Source organism: Struthio camelus, chromosome 1 (assembly GCF_040807025.1).
Source record: "Struthio camelus isolate bStrCam1 chromosome 1, bStrCam1.hap1, whole genome shotgun sequence".
Lineage (NCBI taxonomy): Eukaryota > Metazoa > Chordata > Aves > Struthioniformes > Struthionidae > Struthio > Struthio camelus.
Window position 1 is genome coordinate 60,534,260 of NC_090942.1, and position 19,113 is coordinate 60,553,372.

The 19,113-nt window shown below is 40.2% G+C and overlaps 1 protein-coding gene across 5 annotated transcripts in view; it reads left to right on the forward strand.

Annotated features, from left to right (window-relative positions):
- The window catches only part of LARGE1 (LARGE xylosyl- and glucuronyltransferase 1), a 293,776-nt gene that overhangs the window by 70,696 nt on the left and 203,967 nt on the right, over positions 1–19,113 (forward strand). For all 5 annotated transcript variants that reach the window (XR_011141149.1, XR_011141148.1, XM_068943748.1 and 2 more), the window contains one exon: positions 17,009–17,195. Coding sequence is in view for 3 of the 5 variants with exons in the window: in XM_068943748.1 (XP_068799849.1) it covers positions 17,090–17,195 (106 nt within the window). In the remaining 2 variants the exon portion in view is untranslated. The remainder of the gene's footprint in view (positions 1–17,008; positions 17,196–19,113) is intronic.

Consider the following 19,113-nt stretch of genomic DNA (forward strand, 5'->3'; position numbering starts at 1 on the left):
CGTCACCTAGAGTAAGTGCAGAAGCAGGAAAATGCCCCAAATAAGCTACCTTTATCAAGTACCTAATTAGCTGAGCTCCTATGCTTCAGCATAAGACAGGTTATGAATAGGATGATAAAAAAGGAAACCTTCTATAGCCTAATTTTTAGATGAAGAAAAAGCTTTCATCAGATCATAGCTGTTGGGTTTCCTGACAGTGCCACAGCCTATGAATTCTTCCTCATTAATACAGCTGTGTGAAACTTGAGAAGTTCACCTCACATTTTGTGTGGCATTTGTCTTCTTCTGCAGCTTCATATGATGCAGCTTTGTCCACGTTAGCAAGTATTGAGGCCCAATAGGAGTGGATTTGTAGAGTGAAACAGTGCTGAGGACCTGATATCCAGGCTGTATATATTTCAGGTTTTTACTCTAGACTAGTTACAGTCTTGTCCCAGCAACTGAGCATCCTTAGCATTTGGACAGCATTAGGTCGACTTCTGGAATGCGTCTCCTGGTTTTGTTTCATCCTAAAGGATTCCTGTTTGTGCTCTCGAAGACCACTTGATCATGTGACCCAACCTACAGTAAATGGGAATGCTTGGGGAATTTGCTTCAGAAGAGTGCTGCCCATCTGAATTAAAATGCTGATGTAAACTCACTCATTGACTTCTTTCTCATTTGAAGCTGAAACTACTTGTTTCCCTGCTTTCTTCCATATCAATTTACCAAAAGGAACGGGGATCGAATTTCTGGGACGTATGTCATAGTAGCTGTAGGGCTTCAATTGAAAATGTTACTGCCATTAGCATACTGATTGAACTTTTTTCCCCCCATAAACTTTTGAAATTTTGTACCTCCGAGTCTTTCATATGATCCACATAATGAAACAGTTTTTAGAAGCTCTTATCCAAAATTTTCAACCTCACAGATAGAACTAGAAACTAAACAGGAAATCCAACATGTCAATATTAAAAAAAAAAAACCTGAAATGCATATATCTGATTCATTAAGTTTAGTTAGCAGCACTTAGACAAGATTCTTGAACTCTCGTGGTAAAATATTAATGAGGAGACTGAGGTATTGCTTAATAACAGATGAGATATTTTCACCTGAGTTAGGTTTTTTGGATACTTTTCCTGACATTATCATTGGCTTTCTGTGTGACTGTAGTCAACTCAGTTTTGCCTAAAGTCTTTAAATTTTTAATGTATATACCAAAAGACTCCCCAAGACATGTGTTATGACATCTAATTCAGAGATCCTAACATCGTAACACTTAAGCTTCAGAAATGAAGTGTTAGCAAAAATGTTGAAATCTTCAAATGAAAGCTGAAAATAGCTAGAAAAAACTGTTTATACTGCTAAAGTACTTTAGTAGTAAAACAGTATTCTCCCAAAGAGCTGTTTCAATGTTTCACAGTTTCTCAAGCCTGATAAAATCCTGCACAGAAAATCATTTCTGTGCAAAAGTCAGTTTTCCTCTTGAACCCTATTGAGTAAATTATTTGCCAGAGTTACTAGAAGTATTAGAAGAATGACACATACAATGTTTGATCATACTGTTGAATATAGCTTTGAAGATAACAAAAACATTTCAAGATGTATTGCACATTCAACATTACTTCTGATGTATTTAGACACAAAAAGGACATGATTCAACTTACATAAAGTTCTACTTTAGTTCATACTACCCTTTTAAGATGTTGATTTGAAAAAGTCTTACCATGGATTCTTATTTCTGTATGAATACTTGAAAGGGTCTTCCTAACAGTTAAAATATAAGGGGATCTTTAACTTGATTAGACATGCACTAGCTCAGGCAGCTGTTTATTTAAGTTTATAAATAGTTTGTCAACACAACAACTGTTGGAAATGCAATGTAACATAGCAGACCTAGCTGACATGTATCTGTCCTGAACCTGACTCAAAACTTTCAAGAACTGCATGATTACAGCCTGAATTTGTGATCAATATCCAGAAGTGGTTTGATCTGTCTTTCAAACAAGCACAGGCATTTTCCTTAATTCCTACAACAGTATTGCTAACAATTTTCTAACAAGCCATTGCAAGTGGCATCTTATATAAATTTCAATTCTTGAAATTATATTAGAGCTTTGTCTTTCTTTTAAGAAAAAAGTTGCTGTTTTCCATAGTTACAAGTATAGTTTCAGATATGAACCTTTAAAGCTTTTAAATCTGAAGGTGTTATTAAAAAAATAAAATCAGGAAACCAACTCACTTTTCCCCTCTGCCAGCTGTAAGGGGCTGTTTTTCAATTTTGGAACACAGAGGCTGTCAGAGTGCCAGGGCTTGTTGTTAAAACGATCACTTTTCTTAAGTAGAAGAAAGACATGTTGCCGTTGTTGAAGGGGCATTTTACAGGAGCCCCATTTTCTTTAGTGCATTTTTTTCTCAATTATATATTTTTATATCCTTTAGTAATACTGTCCAATTTTCTAAAGCTTCAGTATTTTGTTTAAAGTGGTCCTTATTGTCAATGTTTCACCATATCTCTCTTTCAAAATCATTTTGTAAAAGTCTATATGTACAGATGAAATACAATGTTAAGCTTTGCTGTAACAGAATCAATATTTAGCAGGCTTCTGCAATCTATTCAGGTTTCTTTAAAAAGTAAAACATTCTTTTAACTACTGCATTAGAGTTAGAAACGAATATATTTCATGAGTTTTAAACATGAGGAGACCTAGGATTTCAAAACAGAACTTTAGTCCATCTTCTTATACAATGCGAATAAAGTACATAAACTTTACTAAATACAAACCATTGATATCTATATTTAGCATTTTATCAAGTTGCAACCGTTGAGGAACAAATGTGTTTTCCTAAAAAGTCATCTGTTTTCAGAGAAACTCAGTCAGGTGAATATGATTGTACTTGATGCCATCAACATACAAAGTCAGTGGTATGCATTCTAGAGCCAATGCCTATTACTCTTCCCATTTTTTCTGCTTTCAAAGAGTGTTTTAGGTTAGGTAAGAGGTAAGAATTATAGTTAGGGCCAACAAATTAGCTACCAATATTTTGTCATAATTTGTAATAACAACATTATGTCTAAATGTAAGATCATGCTCTTCTTAAGACTGTCTCAGACATTTTTAACCAATTGTAGGAGAGAGATTGCCTTTCATCACTGGGTAGGTCTGTCTCTCATCTCCAGCTTTGTCATTCTAAACAAACTCAGAAAATTGCAATTCAGCAGTCTTCACCTGATGTACAAGAGCAACTTCTTATAACTGGAATAAATTTTAAGATTCTTTCAACTGCATGATATAAAAATTACTGTTGCTACAAGATGTGCTTCAACATTTCCATAAAACAAGGTGGACAAAATAAGTCTTACAATTTTGAAACTTTTTGAGCAAATAAGGAAAATAATTGAAAACTTAACTTCAGAACTGTCAAGGTCAAGTTACAAGTTGCTTATAAAATAGTATATGCAATATATGAGCTCAGAAATTAGTGGAAAACAAATACTCTGATCTTCCATGTGGAGAGAGTAGTGCATCCCAAAATTAATGTTAGTACTGTGAACTGCAAATGCTGACATATTGTCAAAGTTCAAGACAATTGATAAGACAATTGATTTGGGCATGTTCTTTACATTTACAAATATTCTTAATGCAATTTCATCGTTGTTTTGAAAATAAAGGACTTGCCTTCTCTTCTAGCTGTGCAGTAATACATAATACGTGTTTTCTGTATGTGTAGTTTTAATCCTCAGCAAAAAACAAAACAAAACATTTCAACCAAATTATTTATCTTTTCATCAATTGAAAAAGGAGTTAATATGCTCTTGGCAATATACAAAACCGTTGTCCTACCAACATGTGTTAACTTAGCTCTGGATGTATCTTGCAAAAACAGTATTATTTAATTTGATGTCAAAATCAGGCAATCTATGTGAATCTTTATAGCTGATTGTATTATGGTACATTTTTGATAATACTATGGACTACTTTTGTTAACCTTTGAATAACTGCATTGCTATGGCCTGTATTTTTTGCATCCTCTAGCAACAAAAAAAAGTTTAAAGAGTTTTATTTTTAGAAATGTGTTAGAATTGTTTTCACGATCATTGTCTTACTGATGGTTTACCACAAGCAACTGAGAAAATTCTTATCCATAAAATGCAATTATTGCTGTCTGTCGCAGTACGTTTTGAGATATATCTTGACTTGTTGATGGAATATTAGCCTTGAGGTCAGTATCATGATCCCAGTCTCCATACTGGTGTAACTGAACCAACCCTGTTCTAGGTTATGATCATTCTGTCTGCTGTGTACCTGCAACTTACTGGGCCGGTAGATTGTAAATACTGTGCCTCATACAGTTATGATAAATGATAGCGCTTGTGATACATGTTCAGGATACATCATCTTTAAATAACAGAAAATATTGTATAGCAATGACATTTATACTGCCAAAGGCATTGGCTCCAGAAAGCGCATCCTGATCAGCAGGCCAAGAGGCAGAGAATAGCCTTCATTCACAGCCCTCAGCCCCTGTAGAGCAGATGGCTGCATCCACACACTTCACTGAGGTCTCCTCTAAGTCCCCAGGCATTATTACTTTTCTGCCTTTTCATGCTTCAGAAAGACTGCCACAGTTCACCTGACTAATGACTTGATGCAAAGGATATATTTTATGTTTCTTGAGGCATAGTATGATGGTGGTGCCTAGAGGCAGCAAACATGCTGAGACAGTGCTGGGGGTTGTTATAGTGCTCAGGAAGCCAGGAGCCATCTCATCCATGCTATCTGTTGGGAATGGTCCCTTGTAGTGAACTGTCTACAAAGCCTCGCCTGATTCTATCTCTGGAAGAACTAGCTGTCTTAGTCCAAAAGAGAGCCCAAGAGCCAAGAGATGTGCATGTGGTGTGGACAACCATAGCAGACCACAGATCTGGAATGAGAGAGATGTGTAACAATATTGGTACACACGAGGTTATTCTAACTGCAGCTCTGTTGATTAGACTGGCTTTTCCTAAAAATACATTTCAAATGTATCCTTTTGGGCTTGGTATCAGTTCAAGGTATAGTTATATATGTGTGTTTATATGTTATATATTTAAGGATCTTTTGGTTTTAAACTATTATTAAGAAATAATATGCATAATTGTTGCAAAAATGAGTCTTCACTATAGGTAATATCATGTATTTGAGAAATCTCTTTAAAGTACTGAATAATCATAATATGACTTTCAGTCATTCCTACTTCATTGTCTCACTCTGAAGTTCTTCATTCCAGTCAGCAATAATCTCAGCCTAGAGTATAAGGAAGTCCTACACCTTAGCTCTTCTCTGAAACTCTCACTCAGCCTTTATCCTACTCTGAAAATTCCTGCTGTTGAGTCACTAGAGGTAAAACTATACTTCTGCTCTGGTGTTAAATTAATGACTGCCAGTACAGCACAGAAAGAGTCAAGTTGTCTTAAAAGATACCAGAAATGTAGAAGTGGAGTTATAAGAGAAAGTAAGAGTTATTCCTCTCTTTCTGCTGCTTTGTCTCAAAACACCAGCCAGTGCAAAATATACTTGAGTTATATAACATGACAACAACTGCATAGCCTTCTACAGCCTTCTTGGGAGAGAAGACGATCAGCATCAGCACTACCCTTTTTTCCTTTCCTAATAAAAGATCTGGCAACCACCCCTCTGCCCCCAAAATTATGGGGAAAAATTAGATTTAAAGTGGAAGTGTTAATTATGTGCAGTTGAATAAGGTCTTTAAAATATATTAATTTTATTTTCAGTATATTCATTTTCTTTTCAAGGGACTTGCTAAATATTTTATATTTACTATTTCTATACTCTAATCTTCAGAGAAGAATGATGATGAGATCAGTAAGAGATTAAATGACTGAACTTCTCATGCAGAAGAACAAGGAAATTGTTCAGTGAAAATCACTGCAATTTGAGGAAAGGTGGGGAGAGAGCACAGAAACCCTAAACTCACTGCCCTGTCTCTCTCCTGGCCATGCTTCCTCAGATGATGGCTTTTAAGTAAAGAGTAAAGAGCTATCTAAATTACAAATTAGTTTGAAAGGCCAGTATTAGCCCTGCTTTGAGCAGAAAGTTGGACCAGGTGACCTGCAGAGGTCCCTTCCAATCCTTCCTAGGGATTTAGGTCCCTTCCTAAATTATTCTATGATTCTATTCAAATGCTAGCTCTGCACAGGAACGATTTGAATTCTTTAGTAACTGCTTTTGTAAGTGTCTCCTCTTGAGGCGGAGCTTCTAGAGCTTTGCTTGACTTTGATAACACCTTTCATACTTCTTTTGTAATTGCATTAAGTTCTCATATGTTGTTCTCGACTAATACCCACATTAATCTGTGTAGTGCAGAATAAGAAGCCATGATCAAGCTCTTTTCAGGTGTTCCAGTGTTCAAGAATAAGTCTATGTGAAATAACCAAAATCTACAACCTTCTTCCTTACTTAAAGAAGTGCGCAACTCCATACTATCTACAAGAACTTTCCATCTCTGTGGGGTAAGAAGGTGGAGCATTCTGGAATACCTTTTCCTTAAACTTGTATAGCACCCACTTTGCCTTGTGAAAGCCTAGGGAAATAGATAGCTCTTGCAGGATGCCTGGAAGGTGTAATATTTATCTGATATTTTGCCGAAGCATGCAAATAAAATACTAAGACTGTATGCTGCGTTTGGTAAAGCAGCAGTGTAGCAGTTTAGCCATTGTGAAGTATTTGTCCTCTGCTTTTGATCATTGGCAAAATATATAATACGGTGTGTTCTTATTCACCAGTGCCTTCGTTATTCAAATATGAAATTCCTTACAGTGCTCAGAATTTTCCATTGCATTGATGATTTTTATATAAATTTGAGAAACATTTGTATGTGATTTTAGAAATATTTAAGTAATATGTAGTAATTAAGTGAGCACTGTGGAGCTTATATAAAAATGGCAACATCTTCTCCATTCCTTGGTGATGGAACAGTTCATCCTGGAGGTCATCACTAAGCATCTGGAGGACAAGAAGGTGATCAGGAGTAGTCAGCATGGATTCACCAAAGGGAAATCATGCTGGACCAATCTGATAGCCTTCTATGATGGAATGACTGGCTGGGTAGATGAGGGCAGAGCAGTGGATGTTGTCTCCCTGGACTTCAGCAAAGCTTTTGACACTGTCTCCCATCACATCCTCTTAGGTAAACACAGGAAGTGTGGGCTAGATGAGTGGATGGTGAGGTGGATTGAGAACTGGCTGGATGGCCGAGCTCAGAGGGTTGTGGTCAGTGGCGCAGTCTAGTTGGAGGCCTCTAGCTAGCGGTGTCCCCCAGGGGTCAGTCCTGGGTCCAGTCTTGTTCAACATATTCATCAATGACCTGGAGGAAGGGACAGAGTGCACCCTCAGCAAGTTTGCTGATGATACTAAACTGGGGGGAGAGGCTGACACACCGGAAGACTGTGCTGCCATTCAGAGGGAGCTGGACAGGCTGGAGAGTTGGGCGGAGAGGAACCTCCTGAAGTTCAACAAAGGCAAGTGCAAGGTCCTGCACCCGGGGAGGAATAACCCCATGCAGCAGGACAGACTGGGGACTGACCTGCTGGAAAGCAGCTGTGCCGAGAAGGACCTGGGAGTGCTGGTGGACAACAAGTTAAACATGAGGCAGCAGTGTGCCCTTGTGGCCAAGAAGGCCAATGGTGTCCTGGGGTGCATTAGGCAGAGTGTTGCCAGCAGGTGGAGGGAGGGGATCCTGCCCCTCTCCTCAGCCCTGGGGAGGCCTCACCTGGAGTACTGTGTCCAGTCCAGGACTCCCCAATACAAGCAAGACAGGGAGCTCCTGGAGAGAGTCCAGCGGAGGGCTACAAAGAGGATGAGGGCACTGGAGCATCTCTCCTCTGAAGAAAGGCTGAGAGAGCTGGGCCTGTTTAGCCTGCAGAAGAGAAGATAGAGAGGTGATCTCATCAGTGTCTACAAGTATCTGAAGAGGGGATGTCGAGAAGATGAGGCCAGCCTCTTCTCCATGGTGCCCAGCAACAGGACAAGAGGCAACGGGCAGAAAGTGAACCACAGGAAGTTCCATCTGAACCTGAGAAAAAACTTCTTGACTGTGAGGGTGACAGAGCACTGGAACAGGTTGCCCAGAGAGGTAGTGGAGTCTCCTTCCCTGGAGATATTCAAAACCCATCTGGACGCGATCCTGGGCAATATGCTCTAGAGGACCCTGCTTGAGCGGGGAGGTTGGACTAGATGATCTCCAGAGGTCCCTTCCAACCTCAACCATTCTGTGATTCTGTGATTCTTTGGAAGAGATTCAATCCACAGTAGTTGTGAATTGATGTAGCGTGAATTTACTTTAGTGGACCTATGTTGACTTATTTTACCTAACAGTTTAAGCAGAGACTAACTCTATGTTTCAGTATAATTATTTTTGCATGTTATTCTCCATGCACAGTGCTATAAATAACAGCTGGAGTCTTTGAGGATTTAAATTAAATGGCCACTGTATACTTTAAGACTGGTACAAAATCATAGAATCCCAGAACTATAGAATTTTTTATATTAGAAGGGACCTTTGGAGATTGCCTCATCCCTTGCTCAAAGCAGAGTCAAGTAAAGTAGGTCGCTCAGAACAGTGTTCAGTTTGTTTTTGCATATCTCCAAGGATGGAGGCTCCCCAACCTCTCTGGGCAACTTGCTCCCATGTTGGACTTTACTCTCCCCCATCAGGTGCTTATACCCACTGATAAGATCCCCCCCTAGCCCTGAGCCTTCTCTCCTCCAGACTAAACAATCTCAGATCTCTCAGCTTCTCCTCATTTGAGAGATGGTCCAGCGCCTTAGTCATTTTTGTGGCCTTTACTGAACTCACGCCAGTATGTCCATGTCTCTCTTGTACTGGGGAGCCCAGAAATGAGCACAGCACTCTAGATGTGATCTCACCAGTGCTGAGCAGAGGGGAGAGATCACCTCCCTTGAGCCACTGGTGATGTTCTCCCTAATGCACCCCAGGATACCCTTGGCCTTATTTGCCACAGGTACACGTTGCTGGCTTGTGTTCAGCTTGTTCATCAGGACCCTCAGGTCCTCTAATGCAAAGCTGCTCTCTTGCTGGTCAGCCTCCAGCCTGTATTGGTGTCTGGGGTTATTCCTTCCCAGGTGTAGGACTTTGCATTTCCTGTTGTTGAGCTTCGTGAGATTCCTGTCAGCCTATTTCTCCAGCCTTTGGAGGTCCTTCTGAATGGCAGCACAACCACTCTCCCCAGTTTGGATCATCTGCAAACTTGCTCTGGGTGCGCTCTGTCCCATCATCCAGATCATTAATGCTAATGTTAAACAGTATTGGCCCCAGTATCCGCCCATGGAGTACACCACTACTGACTGGCCTCCAGATGGACTTTGTGCTGCTAGTCACAACCCTTTGAGTCCAGCATGTCATCCAGTTTTCAGTCTACCTCACCATCCACTTATCTGCCCTGTACTTCATCAGTTTGTATATGAGGATGTTATGAGAGACAGTGCTGAAAGCCTTTTGAAGTCAAGATGAACAACATCCACTGCTCTCCCCTCATTCTCCCAGCTAGCTATGTCATCATAGAAGGCTATTAAGTTGGTTAAGCATGCTTTCCCCTTCATAAATCCATTCTGACTACTCCTGATCATCTTGTCCTTAGCATGTTTGGAAGAAGCTTCCAGGAGGATTTGCTCTATCATCCTTTCAGGGATTGAGGAGAGATTTGCCAGATTCAGTTGCAGGTGGGGTTTGGCTTTCCTAATCCCATCCCTGAGCACTTGGGCAGTGTCTCTATGTTCCTCTTGGGTGACTTTGCCCTTCTTTCACTTCTTGTATGCTTCCTTTTTGTGTTCAGATTTAGTCACAAGCTCTTTGTTCATCCATGCAGGCCTCCTGCCATCTTTGATTGACTTCCTCTTAGTGGAGCTGGACCATTTTGGGGCTTGGAGGAGATGATCCTTGAAAATCAACCAGCTCTCCTGGTCCCCTCTTTTCTCCAGGACTATTTTCCATGGGATTCTTCCAGGCAGATCCCTGAACAGGCCAAAGGCTGCTCTCCTGAAGTCCAGAGTTGCGACCCTGCCATTTGCCTTGTTCATGCCTTTCAGGATTCTAACTCCACAGTCTCATGGTCACTGCAGCCAAGGCTGTGCCCAGACTTCACACTCCCAGTGAGTCCTTCCTTGTTTTGAAGTAGGAGGTCCAGCGGAACACCTCCCCTCATCAGCTCCTCCATCATCTGTGTTAAGAAGTTGTCATCAATGCGCTCTAGAAATCTCCTGGATTGCTTGTGCCCTGCTGTGTTGTCCCTCTAGCGGATATCAGGGTGAGTCAAGTGCCCTGGGAGGACCAGGGCCTGTGAACGTGAAGCTTCATCCAGTTGTCCGAAGAAGACCTCATCTGCTCCTTCCTGATCAGGCAGTCTGCAGCAGAAACCCACCACAAAGCTGCCCGTGTTGGTCTGCCCACTAATCCCGACCCATAAGCTCTCAGCTTGCTCCACACCCATCCGAAGACCGAGCGCCGTGTATTCTGGCTGCTCTCACATACTGGCTAACTCCCCTCACCTTGCTGTCCTGGCTGGTCGTGCCTACAGAGCTTGTCTCCGTTCGTGGAGGTGCTCCAGTTGTGCGAGCTATCCCACCTCGTCTCTGGGATCCCGGTGAGACTGTAGCCCTGCAACTGCATGCAGACTTCAGATTCTTCTTGTTTGTTCCCCATGGTGTGTGTGTGTGAGGATACAGGCACTTCAGAGAGGCACCCAAGTGTGTTGATTTTCCAGAGAAGTTAATGGGAGCTTCCCCCACCATGCTGTCTTCCTGGCACTTGCTTGTTTATATGCACATGCTCGAGGTGGGCCCCCTTAGCCCTGTTTTGTTGAACGCCAGGTTTCTCCTGTCCGGGTCACCTTGGACCCTTTCCCTGCCAACCTGATCCCCCTCTTCCTCACGTGAGCATGGGTCGTTATCTGCATCCTCCATCACTCCTAGTTTAAATCTCTCCTCACCAGGTTGGCCAGCTTGTTGGCAAGGATACTTTTGCCCCACTTGATCTTCCTAGCAGTCCTCGATCCTCAGAGAGGATCCCACAGTCATAAAATCCAGATCTCTCTTGTTGACACTATCTGTGCAAACAGTTTTTGATCCAGGGGATCTGTGCACTCCTCTTCAATTCCTTTCCCCTGGCAGAATCTAAGAGGAAGTCACCATTTCTCATTTTATTTTTTTAATTTAATAGCAACATTTCCTAAAAAGCAATTAGCAAGTACCATGCCAACTTCTCTTTCCACCTGACAAGTAAGTAACTGCTATAAGCATGTTACCAGTACCAGTAGTTTTAGATCTACACAATAAAATAAAGAGGTTTTTTTTTTTTCCCCCCCAAATAGTACCTTACCATTCATACAGAAACATGAATTCTTTTGTCAGGAAAGAGCACTTCAAGCAATAATTGTTTTCTCCTGGGCAAAACATTCTTATGAATCTTTAATCAATTTCTTTGTTGGCGCAGCTCTATACATAGAGGATTATAATGAAGATAAACAATTTTTTTTGCATAAGCATCCAAGAACGTTAGCTGGGAAGCAAAGTATTAGCATCAAAATTCTTGAGAGAAGAGGTGATACATATGCTACATGTAGAGCTCTGTTTCCGATTTAAAGACTGCTTTGTTTCTATGTTGCTGCATAAATAAAACATGCAAGAAGGAGAATTAAAGAATGGACAAACCCATGACTCTTCAGTACTGCATTATGAAGAAGATGCCCTGTATAGAGACAGGGATAGCAATGACACAACAACACACTGATATTTTCTTCCAGCCTTGACCAAAAATAGGTAGCATTACATTCTTTTTGTCTCCTGCCATCATTTCAGGAGGGGGCCTCGATGTGCAAAAATGTGGAGCTCTGTCCCTTTCCGAAGTGTGCAGGTCTGATATATAATAATGTGGTCTGAATGTAAACCATAGTTCTGAAGCAGAATTGTTTTACATTTTATTGGAAGAGTCTCTACCTAGCTGTTACTGCTGATTGTCTGTGATCTCTGGTATGTTTATAATTCGGTAAAGTTGGGATCTCAAATCCTAAAGGTATTTTTTATTATGCAGTTATACTGTCAAGTTGGACTTCTTCAAACTGAATCAGCCTCTGTTTCGCCTTCTTTGGACTATGTGGAATATTGAGATAAATTGGGGAGTCAGGAAATACTGGTGGTGTATGTGCATACAGGAGAGTGGGTTGTATAAAGCAAGAGTTTGGAAAAGTTTTGACTTGTCCATTGAAAAAATAGGTTAGTAGCTACTTTGGAAATAGATCTCTTTCACGGTTTGCAAATGAAATGTGACTAACAGTGAAGATTGATCTTTCTGTCATGGCTGTGTTTGGTTGCTGCTGGTCTCTTCTGTAGTGATAGATTTTTTTTTTCTCCTCACATTACCAGTGACATTTTAGTGGAGGCATAGGGAATGTTTTTTGTACTGTTAGTCTTAATTGTTTTCTTCCTTGATTTTAAAGTTTTAAAGTTGCAGGCTTTCATTTAATGGTCTAGGCTTGAAAGAAAAACAGAATGCCATTAAAGATGGATATATAATATATATGTGTGGTGTATGTGAATTTGTAAAGGAATACATAGCAATGAAAAAGGAAAAATGTGAAAGCATATTATTTATTCATTTACTTCTGTCTGTCTGCGACTAGACTATTGTCTGGATAGATCCCCGTTTATGTGGTGGCTTTGTTTACAGCGCTACCACCTGGAGCCTTCTGGAAAAGTTTGATTAGCAGGACAGTAATAGAACTTCCTTGAGCCATGGCACATATTGAGGGAAGATATAAAAGAGAGTGTCAATCCTGTGTGCCCTCAGAGCAGTTAGCACAGTTGCAAGGTAGAGCTCATTTGTGCTGTCAACTTACTGGCTATTTTCTCTCTTATAGATAAGACTATTTTCTAGTAACTACTTGAGAAAGAGTAAATTTGGTAGAATTTGGAAACTTGGCTGTAGTCTGTTCCTTTTAAGTCGTCTCACAGAACTTCTGAGGTGGATGCTGAGTCTGAATTTGCTCCAAATCCTTCTTTGAAGTCACGACGCCATAGGACTAAGGAGTCCAAGAAGTAAACTTGTTATAACCCCACATTAACAGTTTTTTAAAGAATACAGAATAATAGTGGCTGAGATACTGCTTTTTTTCCTTAGGTTATTTATATTTTGAGTCTGGTATACTGTGAAAAATCTCTTAAGGGATAGATGCTACATTGACGCAGAGCCAAGGGAAAAGCGTTACAGTAGAAATTGTCCATTGACTCTGTGACTGCAAGTGTGGAAAAGCAAAAAAGAGTTAGACAGCATTAATTCAAGATACCCAGTAAAGCCAAGGGACAGGATTGGTGTATAAACAGCTTTAACTGTGTATATTCATTTCAGTGGCTCTGAAAACAAATGGAAGATTACTGGGATAAGATGAACTGCAACAAATGCAGGGAAATGTATGAAGCAGTTGGAAAAGCTGTTTATAGTAGAGCAGTTAAATCTAGTTAATTGTGTTTGATTTTTGTTTTCATAATTACTTGCATTGTTCCATTGAACTCCTGCTGAATGTCCGACATAGTCGAGCTGTCGTGTCGTAATTAAAAAAAAAAAAGAATAGTAACCAAATACTAATGTGATTAGTGTTATGTTACATGCTTTAATGTATGTAGTGCTCATACTCGTTGAGAGCAGCCTCACACTTAGCTGAGGAGATAATGCTTGATTTAAAACAAAGCAACCACTCTGACAAGATCGTTAATGGAAGTATTTATCCATATGCTAAGGTAACCAAGGCATTCTGTTCATTGTTGCAATGTGGTAAGAAGGTCACGAGTAAGCCTTTGTAATGAGAAATGCAATTTGTTTTAATTCCCGCTATGACCTGTCACACAGGCGTTGTCCAAGCTAGTAGACTGTTACAGCACCATTATCAGTAAGCAAGGATGAGCTGATCTGAAGTTACTATGATCTGTTCTGTACATGTGGCAAGAGGTTTTAGATCTCCTGAACTGGATGTATTGCACAGGTGTAGAGCATCCAACTTACTGACAGCAAGACGTACATATGTGATATACATAGTTACCTTTTGTCAGTATTACTTGCTTTGTGAGAAAGCTATCTCAGGAGGGACATTGCTTGGATTTGTTTAAATGAAATGAACCGCCAAAATACCATAGTATTTTGGATCACTGAAAAGATGGATTTAGTTAGCAATGACATGTCTTAGTAGCTTCATTTTTAGCCTGTACTATGAGACTGCTTTCTAAGACCTTTTAGGTAGATGATAATCTGATTCCGCAGGACCATGGCTTGGGGAGCAGCGGATGCTCTAGTAGAGGTCTGAAGTGCAATGGCAAGCCCATTTTTGTGTTCAACCCTTGCTCTAGCCAGTGTTGTCAGTCACTTTCTTTTCGTGAAGAATATTAAGCTGACACCAGTGGAATTGAAAAGAAAACCTAATCAAAGAATTGCATCATCTTCATTCAGTTTATTTGAAGATGGTATGTTAGGTAAAAATCTTTACCAAAGAAGGCCATAATAAATGGTCGAGTCCAAAGCTTTTCCTTTAAGCTGAGCATCTTCATTAGCATTAATAGACCTTTTATAAAATTGCTTGTGTAGGTTTTCTACATGATGATTGTCTAGTTTGAGAAAAAAAATTTCAACAGATATGTTGATTTTATACTCTGAAAACTAGTATTTTAAACTCAAGGCAAGCTATTCACAGCTTTTGGGGGATGGGGGGAAACAAGAGACACTGCTTTTAGTTTATGGCTCTTTTCTCTTGTAAAGCACCAATGAATGACATATATCGACATTTCGTAGGCTAAACCATCATAATGGATTGTCTAGAATTTTCCCTAATGTCTTCTTAGTTAGGTAGAAGATGTGCATGAATGTGTAGAATTATTTGGCTGTTTTGTCTGAAGGATGACAATTTGTAGAAAACTGAATGGGACACATTCCTAGCTGCACATTGCAGCTGAATTGGGAGTTCAGTGTTGCTCCTTATACTTTCTTAATTGGTTAGGATATCATTCTCCTGAAAATTTTTATCAGTATATTTGTAACAGCATGATTTCATAAACATTTAGTGTTGAGCGTTACTTTGCTACCTGGGGATTTTACGGGTATCATTAGTAGGAGCAGTGTGAGACCAATGCTTGCTGCATTACAAAATTTAACTGCTGGAGAGCGACCCAGCTTGTCAGTTCACCTTTTAAAAGTTTCATTTATATACGCACAGAGTGCTGTCAATGGTGCACTTCCTGTTGTTACAGGAAAGAAAAAGTCTACCTGAAGGAAATGATTCTGTGCTCTTCATAATATATACGCATATAGCAAGTTTGGAACACAGAAGCCAGGGAAATTATCTATGTTTTTCAAGAAGGCATGTAAAGGGCTCTCTTCAGCGTAGTTGTGGTAGTTACGTGATGTAAGGCAAAGAAACGAAATGTAATCACTACCCGAGTACAGTGAATAAAAATAAGGGTCCTCCACAATTTATCTACCAAATGTATGTGTCTGTCTAATACAGTGACTCTAATACCACAGTTGTTAATAATATGTCCGATCACATATTTCCTGCAAAATCTCTGTGGTGAGGCATTCATTGAGTTGAAAAGCTGACACAATGGAATGCTCTTTGTGCTGACTCTGGACAAATTATGTTCCATTGCACCAGTTCTAAGGTCAAGAGTACTACTGTGGCTCTTAAACCATAGTGTAGTGAAGTGGGCTCTATTGAAGGTTTGAGGAACAGCTGTAAGTTTGCCTGATTGCTGCAGCCAGGTATCTCCATCAGTGAAGTTCTTTGTCTGAGCCCATTTCTCTTTGTTCATAACTCTCATTTTTGCTGTAATTTGATTTCGGAATTGACTTTCACCCCAATATACATGAAGTTGTAGAGCTCAAACATATTTTCAGTGTACACAGTGGTCATTTTTAATATGTTTGTATAGAAATACTTTAAATGCTGTTTTGAACTTCAGTTGCTTGTCTAAGCACAAGCCAGAGTGCTGTTTAACACCTTGTACTGCTACAGTTTTTGTTTCTTTCCCTGTCATGCTGCTACATGGATTCTTTTTTTTTTTTAATCTGAAATCATAAGCTCTTCCACAGAAAACCTGAACTAGATTTGCATAGATTTAATTTTTTTTCCCTTTCCTTCTCAAACTCCTCTGGCCTAATAGTAGCCTTTCTATATTTTCCTCCCTTTGCAAAAGAAAGCAAAAGATGTGAAATGTTGTCTTTATGTTCTGCATGCCTGCACTGGTATGGGAATATTCATTTTCCTATGAAAAAGTCTTCAGATACTTTTGCCTTCCTGTGTCTGTGAAGTGCAAAACAACTATTTTAAGCAAGTTCAGATCCTATTGATTTTGTTTGTTTTTGCTTATAAAAACAGTGATATTCTCCAGAATCCCCTTCTCCTTGCATATTTTACTTTTTCTCTTTTCCCTTTTATATAGCAATTCATCAGTATTGGATTGAGATTGCCAAGCTGAGTTATTTTAATAGGAAGTCTTCCACCCCGAATCTTTACTTTCCCTTTTTTGCTTCCATGTCTTGAATTCTTGACCACCTGCAGCCAGTACAATGATTCACTGGTGTGACTCTTGCTCTTTTGGAGCAGATAGAGAAATACAGGTGTCTTTCTCTTATCTGCACAGAGCCACCACCACACACAAGCATCAAAGAACCGAGAGTCTCTCTAGAGTAAAAGGGCAGCTAGGAATAAATAAAGGTAATGTCTCTCTGTATGATTAGCTTAGTGTGTGTTTAGGTGATAAGATGTATTTTACTGACTTGCTCTGTTTTATGGAACTTCTAAAACTTACTGTATTGTTAAGTATGTTGTGCATAATGTTGAAATGGGAACTGCTTTCCTGTTGCGGTAACTCTGCTTTTACCTTGTTCTTTTAACTCTTTAGGAACACTGGCAGAGTCAACCTTTTCTGTAGAGAAATAAGCTGGTAACTTCTTTTCCTTTCCTTTTCAGGGATTAATATGTGGGAGGCTGTGGACTATTTGCTTCCAACATAGGAACAGCACTGAGTTGGCAATCTCCACTCCTGAGAGAATGCTGGGAATCTGCAGAGGGCGACGGAAATTCCTGGCTGCCTCTCTGACTGTCCTTTTTGTCCCAGCCATTACCTGGATTTATCTGTTTGCTGGGAGTTTCGAAGGTAAGAGGGCAATAATGGCTGGGGGGAGGCACTGAAGGATTTGTATGAAGGCAGTCAAGTGCAGATCACTCATCATTGGTTTTATATATACAAAGCTGTTTTGACTTGCATAGCAAATGGTTCCCAAAGAGCAGATTTGAGCAAAGGGCCTTTCTTACCATGTTCCCGCTGCTGAGGAAAAGGTAATTGCTGGCATCAGTTGTTTGATTTTCCTCTTGTCTTTGAAAAATTTTGAAAAGTGCAACAACAAAAAAAAAAATTTCCCCTTACTCATTGCTTCTCTGTGTTTTCTAGTGTTTAAATGTTGCTTTATCCTATGCCCTGTAAGATTTTACTTTTAATTAAAATTAATGTCTAATTTCAGATCTGCCCTGTATATTATTTAGAAGTGCTCAAAAAGGTGTCCATATGTGTTCTAGACAGTTTGTAAAAATCTCTTGTGGGGGGGGTTGTTTCTTGTTCTTTACTGGACCTGTGTGTGAGATCCTATATGTTTGGGTGGCATGAGCTGTTGACTTTCTTGTGAGGACACAAAGAAAGAAGTGCATCTAGCTAAAAGAGATTGGAGGGCCTACCGTACAGGTCAGGAATTGGGAAGGGGGTGTCTAGCATGGTTCTTTGCATAGTGAACTCTGCTAGGTAATGGTCAACCAGCTGCAGGGTTTCTCTTGACCTGTGGCCCCATGGACCAGGGAACACACAGTGGCGCTTAGTTTGTGGAATCTGGGACTGTGTGTTGGGACATTACCCCATGGATGTAAGCGTAGCAGAGGAGAAAGCATGAGACAAGGGCAAAAGGAGCATTTCTAGCGTGCATGAGGCTAGACATAGCTTTGAGAGTAAGAGGAACGACCCAGGTTTGTGCAACACAATTGCCTGTATTCTAACAAATCTCTGCTCCTACAATTAGGATGCTGCATTACCTTCTGGTTTCACAGCCATGGTTCCTGCAATGTTGCCGAGCATCATCCAGTTTGGGGGCTTAGCGCAAGCGTGGAGATCAAAGGGGAAATAATTGCAGCCCTGCTGTAAAATGTCTATCTACAGCCACAGGTTGTGTGCAGTAAAGTTTGAGTATTTTATCTCAGCTGTGCAGTGATTGAGTCTTCAAAGGAAACGTTAATTATATCAGATAAGCCCAGGCCTAAGCCTGCTCTCGGTACAAAACTGTGTACACAGTCCATGCTGCTGGCCTAAGAATTTAGCTAGTCTCAGTGCAAGAGCTCTCAGGAGTGTGAGTGGGAGAGAGTAAGAAGTTTAACACAAACTCAGTTTTCTTTTCAGGGGATCTGAATGTGTTCATAAGAATGGGTTGGCTACAATCATGTCCATCTGTAGATGTCCCAAATTCAGCTTTCCTAACCACAACATGAACGTATAAAGGTTGAACCAGATTGTGCTGGGCAGCCTGCAAAGTGCCCGAGAAGAGTTCTGTCTAGGACTTGCTGTGCCACATAAGCCCATTCTCAAGCCTTGCCTACACTTTATAGTACAGCCCAGTCACTATGAACAGGCCTGAAATCAGATGATCTGTTTTCAATTGTGATGATGTTGTACTAGAGCTGTCTTGCTTCTAGTTCTTCCTTCTGTTTAGGAGGAACATATAGACAAATATATATATAGCCAAGGGCCGGGATCTGCCCACTTCCTTTTAGTGATTTGTAGCAAGGCATTATGTCCTGCTTTAAAAGTTGGTTCTGTGAAGTGTTTTAGAGGCTCCTGATCTAGTTTTATAAATGTCTACATACCCCAAACCTGTGAGTGCATGAGGCTCTTTTCTTGCTTTGTTCTCCTTGTGTGAAGGCTATTAGTTCTGGCCACTGCCTCTATGCTTGTTGTGCCAGAAGGCTGAATGCAAAACATCAGTTAATGCCTAGAGCATCTCTATACATAAAATCAGTTTGAATCCAGATTCCTC